At 48.4% G+C, this 7,526-nt stretch overlaps 1 protein-coding gene across 1 annotated transcript in view; it reads right to left on the bottom strand.

The window, feature by feature from the left end:
* PLOD1 (procollagen-lysine, 2-oxoglutarate 5-dioxygenase 1) overlaps window positions 1–7,526 on the bottom strand; it is a 27,860-nt gene continuing 20,334 nt past the window's right edge. The window contains exons 13-19 of the mRNA XM_015412552.1: window positions 6,439–6,580; window positions 5,590–5,703; window positions 4,679–4,744; window positions 4,255–4,359; window positions 3,697–3,843; window positions 1,670–1,785; window positions 1–199 (exon numbers count right to left, since the gene is read on the bottom strand). Of these exons, the coding sequence (XP_015268038.1) occupies window positions 1–199; window positions 1,670–1,785; window positions 3,697–3,843; window positions 4,255–4,359; window positions 4,679–4,744; window positions 5,590–5,703; window positions 6,439–6,580 (889 nt within the window). The remainder of the gene's footprint in view (window positions 200–1,669; window positions 1,786–3,696; window positions 3,844–4,254; window positions 4,360–4,678; window positions 4,745–5,589; window positions 5,704–6,438; window positions 6,581–7,526) is intronic.

The following is a 7,526-nucleotide window of genomic DNA, read 5'->3' as shown; positions in this document are numbered from 1 at the left end:
CTACGGATCAAGAAAGGACACAGCAATGTAACGAGTCCCTTTGGTGGTGGGGAGGCCTTCGTGGTAATGGGTCAGGCGACCCGGGTGCATGAGGGTCCACCCTTTCCGGGGCGCTCTGATGGAACAGTTGTACCGCAGGAAGTGGCAGCCTCCGCCCTGCAGAGTGAAGAAAGCAAGAACCAGCCTTGAGTATGCTGACCTGGCTTTGAGGGAGAAAACGGAGAGGAAAGGGTTCAAAGTTTGTCCCTCTGTGTGTGGGTAAATCAAGCCTGAACTCTCCCTAGAAACTAAAATGACCAAACTGAGGCTATTGTACTTTGGTCACAATGCTACCTCTAAGCTGTGGAGTCTTGTGAGCAAAAATTCTACTTTGTGAGCTACTAGCATTAAAGTCGTGAGTGAGCCATTGGGCTACTGCATAAATTAGCTTGCTCTGGAGCCCCATCCTGCCTGAGCTAAGACAAAAATGTGTGAGCTGGAGGCCAAAAACTGTGAGCCAGCTCACACTCACTCAGCTTTGAGGGAACACCGGTCACAATGTGAGAAGACAAGGCTCATAGGAAAAGACAATAATGCTAGGAAAAGTCGAAGGCAGCAGGAAAAGAAGAAGACCCAACGTGAGATGGATGGACCCAATCAAGGAAGCCACGGCCTGCAGTTTGCAAGACCTGAGCCAGGCTATTAAAGGACAGGACGTTTTGGACACCATTAACTCATAGGTCCAAGTGGGGTCGCCGTGTTGGTCTGAAGCCACTGAACAAAGTCTGAGTCCAGCAGCACCTTTAAGACCAACAAAGTTTAATTCTGGGTAGAAGCTTTTGTGGGCACGCACCCTTCTTCAGATTCTTCGGATATCTGAAGAAGTGTGCATGCACATGAAAGCTTATGCCCAGAATAAAACTTTGTTGGTCTTAAAGGTGCCACTGGACTCAGACTTTGTTCTATTAATTCATAGGGCCGCTGTCAGTCAGAAGTCACTCGACGGCATCGAACACACACACACAGATGTCAAAAACAACCCCCTGCCTATCTGTTTTCCCGGAAATTCATTGGGGAGGTTGCCAAAATTTTGAACTTCTGGGTCTTCAACCACAGTCAGCAGCAATGCTCCCTCTAAGCTGCGGAGTCTTGTGAGCAAGAATCCCACTTTGTGAGCTACTCCTGGCATTAAAGTTGTGAGCCAGCGATTTGGCTCCTGCATCAATTAGTCTGCTCCAGAGCTCCATCCTTCCTGAGCTAAGACAAAAAGGTGTGAGCCAGAGGCTAAAAAACTGCAAGCCAGCTCACACTAACTGAGCTTAGAGGGAACACTGGAGCCTGCCTTCCTGAGCTAAGACAAAAAGGTGTGAGCCAGAGGCTAAAAAAACTGTGAGTCGGCTCACACTAACTCAGTTTAGAGGGAACACTGGAGCCCTCCTTTCTGAGCTGAGACAAAAAGGTGTGAGCCGGAGGCTAAAAAACTGCGAGCTGGCTCACGGTAACTCAGCTTAGATGGAACACTGGTCAGCAAGTGCCTTTTCCTGAAGGGTCAATCGGAAGCTGGCAAGAGGGGTACAGGGCCTACACCTCCCCCCAAACCTACACCCAGGCTGCCTCTTCTCTCCCAGCCACGGAGCTGCCCATCTCGTCAGAAGGTTCCCCCGGCAGAAAGATCCTTGCAGGGACTTACTTCGTTACACGGTTCAGGGCAATGTTGATGGTGAAAGTGGATGCGTCATGGTGCGGCATCAGCGATGGCTGCTCGTCAGGTTTATACCGAACCACAAAGGCCAGCTCGAACTGGGTCTGCGGGGGAAGAGAGAACACCATGAATCTTACCTTACCCTACATGGCACCGTGACACTTTTTTAAAAAAAAATTTTTATTGATAACAGTAGCAAATCCATAACAATGATAACTGAATACACAAGTTGAATTTTGCAATAGTACATAGATGGTAACCAAATCCAAACATAGTAAGTAACTATTTTAACAATCGATTTTTCCAAAAAGAAAGAAAGAGGAAAAAAAATTTTTTTTTAGGAAAACTAGCATAAACAGCTGTCTTAGTTAATAGCTCAGTCATTATTGTGCTTTAGAAATTTTTGACTTATTGTATCGCGGTAAACCATATTCATGTAATTGTGTCTTCGAATATTGAGAAGTGAGGAGGAAGATAAAAATTGGAGAAGAGAAGAAGAGGTTCGAGTTTCTGACAATTGGGGAGAAAGCAGAACGAAATGAGGCATAAAAAGTAGAAGGAAACAACAAAAAAGAATGCAACGAAACTCTAAGCCCTAGATCCACTTCTGATACTGGGACCACTTGGGGGATACAAACTGCTGCTCGAACTGGGTCTGCGGGGGAAGAGAGAACACCATGAATCTTACCTTACCCTACGTGGCACCGCGACGCTTGAGAGGCAGCCAGGAGGACAGCGGAGGGAAAGCGAAGCATTACCAAGCCTTTTGGAAGATAATAGAGGAGCTTGGATTTTTTTTTAAATGGTTTCTTTAAATCTGGGACAAATGCTCCCTCTTAAGTTGTGGAGTCTTGTGAGCAAAAATTGTACTTTGTGAGCTCCTGGCATTCAAGTTGTGAGCGAGCGATTTGGCTGGTGCATAAGTCAGTTTGCTCTGGAGCCCTCCTTCCTGAGCGAAGGCAAAAACGTGTGAGCCGGAGGCTAAAAAATTGTGAGCTAGCTGGACAATGGAGGGCGTTTTATGACTGGTTAAAACACAAGTATAGAGAAACTAAGATTAAATGAAGAATAGCAAGAAAGATTATAATAGCTGAGAAGCTTTTATGAGAAGATTTGCATGCAGAATGTTAAACTGGACTTATATATATACACACGCACACTTTCTTTTCCCTTTCTATATATAAACTAATAAAATACTTTAAAAAAACTGTGAGCTAGCTCACACTATCTCAGCTTAGAGGTAACACTGTCTGGGACCTCCTGATTTCTAAGCTTAAGATTACAAACGATCCATTTTATACAACTAACTTCAGAATTCATTCTGAATCCACAGAAACTTCTACATAGCAAATACCTCAGAGACCACTGAAATACAGCTCCATTCTGATGTATTTAAGTAGCCTGAAATACTTAAAGTAGCATTTAGGTAAAGGTAAAGGTTCCCTTGCTCGAAAGCCAGTCAAGCCAGTGCTCATCTCCGTTTCAAAGCCGAAGAGCCAGCACTGTCCGCAGACGTTTCCGTGGTCATGTGGCCGGCATGACTAAACACCGAGGTGCACGGAACGCTGTTACCTTCCCACCGAAGTGGTACCTATTTATCTACTTGCAATTTCTTGCTTTTGAACTGCTAGGTTGGCAGGAGCTGGAACTAGAGACGGGAGCTCACTCCGTCATGCGGCAACTCAGGTCTCGAACTGCTGAACTACCGACCTTCCACAGCCTGCAGTTCAGCGTCTTAACCACTTGAGCCACCGCAGCTCCTAGTAGCATTTAAGCAGCCTTAAATATTTAAATACTTCAATTAATCATTCAGGTGTGATGCTATCACATCCTTGCCTACTGATTTAATTATGCCATCTACAGAACACCGCTTGTTACTGCACTGTTATCGCTTGCTCTCCTTTGATTGTCGAAATACAGCTCCGTTCATGTCTTCCAAATACCATGATAATTTTGCTGTTGTTGTTATTTATAAGTATTGCTAATAAAGTAAGTGGTTTTGAAACGGGCCTTACTTTGGTGTAGTACCCGGGGTACAGCTTCTCTGTGATGGGCGCGATGTAGTCCAGGAGGAACTTGTACCATTCGCGCTCAAAGTTGATCTGATTCATATGGATGTCGATGGTTGGCACGTTCTCGTACCCTCCCAGGATCCTGTTGTCCTGCAACGTTATTGCACAAAAGGTGACCATAGTGAGGGCGTTACTGTCTAACTCTGGTGATCTCCAGAGAAGAGCTCTGGCATAACTGCTCCTTCCTCTGCTGCTCAAAGAAGTTATTTATTACCAATAAAATGGTTGTGCTGTCCTTTAGCTTTCGTCAAACGTGAGACTTCTCTGGGATGACAACATTTCCTCACCCCACCGTTGTAAACAGTCACCTGGGGTGAGTCAAAGTCATCCCCAGGTGACCAGGCAGAGCATGTTGTATAAAGGGGGGGGGATCACCTGCCACCCTCCTTCAGGACTCTGATGTGCCAGAAATGAATGCGTTAAAACCTGGGCCTGGTGGAGTAGGAGAAACATGTCAGTCTGCTGGTATCCTTTGCCGTCTTATCTGCCAGGCTTCCTTACCGTGTTACCTCCCTTGGACCACTGGCCAAAGTTCTCCATCTCTTCTACCAGTTCGTCGCAAGCGGTGTCGGTGAACAGAGGAAACCAATACACATCTGGGCAGGGCTAGTGAGACGGAGAAACTGTGAAAGCTCAGCCAGGAAAGAGAGGAAAGCCAAGGGAATAAAACAAGGGCAATGCCTGCCATACACGGAGAGGCCCTCCGGACCTGGCCTCCCCATTGCTATATATCCTGCTATTTATTTATTTAATTCGATTTATGTCCCACTCTCCCCGCCGAGGCAGGCTCAGGGCAGCTTACATTAAAAGTTAAAATATTAAAACATTGATGCATTGACACAATGCAACTTCACAAACTTCATAACATAACAATCAGAATAGACCCCATCTAAAACGTCTTTTAAATGAAGTTGGGGCAACCTACCGTTTCTACCCCCTTGCCTTTTAAGGCTGCGGTGTAGTTTTCATGGATGTATTTTTCCTTCCAGTCCTGCGATAAGAGAAGACGACAAGGTAAACCTGTCTGTTCTACTGGGGGGACACAAAACACCAGTTCTGATACAACTTCCCAGGCATCCAGTTCATTTCTGGGTGGCGATCCGAATGGCTGTTTTTGAACTCTTAAAGCCCTAAGTGGTCCAGGGTACCCGGAGGATCAACCTCTCCAAAGGAGCCCACCGGAACGGTGTGGAGAGGCCTCGCTGCATGTCCCTCCGTTGACCGAAGCAGCAGGAGTTACGGACACCACTGGACCGGCATCCCTCTTTGCGTCTGATTGGTTATGCCGCGCCCTCACCTGGACAGCCCAGGCTAGCCCAGCCTCTGCAGATCCTGGAAACTCAGCAGGTTTGGTCCGGGTCAATGTTCCCTCTAAGCCGAGATGGATCACAGTTCTTTAGCCTCCGGCTCACACCTTTTTGTCTCGGCCCAGGAAGGACGGGGCTCCAGAGCCAACTGATTCATGTAGCGGCCCAATCGCTCGCTCACCGCTTTAATGCCAGGAGCTCACAAGGTGGAATTTTTGCTCACAAGACTCCACAGCTGAGAGGGAGCCTTGGTCCTGGTGAGTCCTTGGAAGGGAGTCCACCGAGGAAGCCCAGGGCAGCTACCCAGAGGCAGCAGAGGCAAAACCACCTCTGAACGTCTCTTGCCTTGAAAGCCCCAGGAGGGGTCGCCGCAAGTCATCTATAACCTGACGGCACTTCCCACCCCTGTCATGGTGGTCCCCCTCTCGGCTTCTTTCCCAGCAAGGCCTTTGAGTTAGCAGAATTTCTGGCCCTCCCACAGAACACAGACGCACCGCGGGTGCCGATGTTGCCCCCTCGTTTCCCTCACCTCTGGGTTGCTAAAGATCTGCCAGAGATCGTTGTGGAGGTGAGTCGTCTGGTAATTCTCCAAGGAGAGGATGTGCCCAAAGTGCTGCTGATTCGTCACAAACAGGAAGATGCCCTGCAGGACGCAAAGGGAAAGAAACTAGCCACAGCGAGCCAGCGCCCTCAGCAGAGAGGGCTGCCGGTAGGGGAGCCCCTGAGGGTGGATAAAAGGAGCTATGTAGGGCCCCTTGGCTGAAGAAGAAGAAGAGAGAAGAGATTGGATCTATACTCCATGGCCACTACCCGAAGGAGTCTCAGAGGGGCTTACAAACCCCTTTCCCTTCCCCTCCCCACCACAGACACCCTGTGAAAGGGCTCTTGACAGAAACGGCTCTTTCAAGGACAGCTCTGATAGAACGATGGCTTGCCCAAGGTCATCCAGCTGCTGCAAGTGGAGGAGTGGGGGAATCAAACCCGGTTCTCCCAGATTAGAGTCCGCGCACTTAACCACAACACCAAACTGGCTCTCCTCCTGAAGAGGACGGCTACCCAAGGAACACACAGAGTGCATCAGTTGCCTTTTCCGGCTGCCTCCCTCCTCTCCTCCTCCTATAGGGCTGCCACCTCCAGGCTGGGAGATTCCTGGAGACTTTGGGGGTGGAGCCCGAGAAGGGCGGGGTTTGGGGAGGGGAGGGACCTCAGCAAGGCACGATGCCCTAGAGTCCGCCCTCCAAAGCGGCCGTTTTCTCCAAGTGTCTTGATCTCTGTTGCCTGGAGGTCAGTTGTCATCCCGGGAGAGCTCCAGCCACCACCTGGAGGTTGGCAATCCTATCCTCCGACTAGAAAGGCCCCGTGCTCCCACCGTGCTAACCTGCTCCCGGACGTTGTGGCAGAAAGCCATGTCTGCATCTAACTTCCCGATGTGGAAAAGGTCGGCCTGAGCGAGCTGCGATCTGAGGACACTGCTTTTGATCAGGTAGATGCTGGAGATGTACGGGACATTCCAGAGACCGCTAAAAAGCAAGAAAAGGGAAACTGGGAGATGATGATTAGAAAAAGCACCTTGACTATGTCGTGCTTTTCTGTTAAAGCATACAATGGGGTAAAAAGGTAAAGGTTTCCCTTGCTCGAAATCCAGTCGAATCCGACTCTAGGGTTGCGGTGCTCATCTCCGTTTCAAAGCCGAAGAGCCAGCGCTGTATGAAGACGTTTCCGTGGTCATGTGGCCGGCATGACTAAACACCAAGGTGCACGGAACGCTGTTACCTTCCCACCGAAGTGGTACCTATTTATCTACTTGCAATTCCTTGCTTTCGAACTGCTAGGTTGGCAGGAGCTGGAACTAGAGACGGGAGCTCACCCTGTCTTGCGGCACACTCGGGTCTCGAACTGCTGAACTACCGACCCTTCCACAGCCTGCAGTTGAGCGTCTTAACCACTTGAGCCACTGCAACTTAATGGGGTACAACATAATAAAACCAACAGAACAAAGTATGAGTCCAGTGGCACCTTTAAGACCAACAAAGTTCAATTCTGGGTATAAGATTCCGTGTGCAAGCCCAGAATTACACATTGTTGGTCTTAAAGGTGCCACTGGATTCAGACTTTGTTCTGTTGCTTCAGACCAACACGGCGACCCCACCTGAACCTCTAATAAAATCAAATCCGGTATGAAAAAATTAAAGCGCTTCAACTACTTAATGAACAAGATGGGTAGCCGTGTTTGTCTGTAGCAGGAGAAACTCTTGCTCTGTTCTACTAATTAATGAACAGACAGAAACAGTCATAAAAACAGCAGACAACATCAAAAAGAGCACTGAGAAAACCCCAGAACAGATTAGGACAGCAACAGAGCAGGCGAAGGAACTATAAAATAAAGCTATTGAAAAGCCTCTGGAACTGCACAAAAAAATCTTAACCTTGAAGAAAAAGAGGAGGAAGAGGAGGAGGAGAAGAGGA

This window comes from Gekko japonicus, unplaced genomic scaffold, assembly GCF_001447785.1.
Source record: "Gekko japonicus isolate JY-2015 unplaced genomic scaffold, Gekko_japonicus_V1.1 scaffold131, whole genome shotgun sequence".
Classification (NCBI taxonomy): Eukaryota; Metazoa; Chordata; class Lepidosauria; order Squamata; family Gekkonidae; genus Gekko; species Gekko japonicus.
The sequence above is the reverse complement of the archived record's forward strand: the minus strand, read 5'-3'. Positions and strand labels throughout refer to the sequence as shown.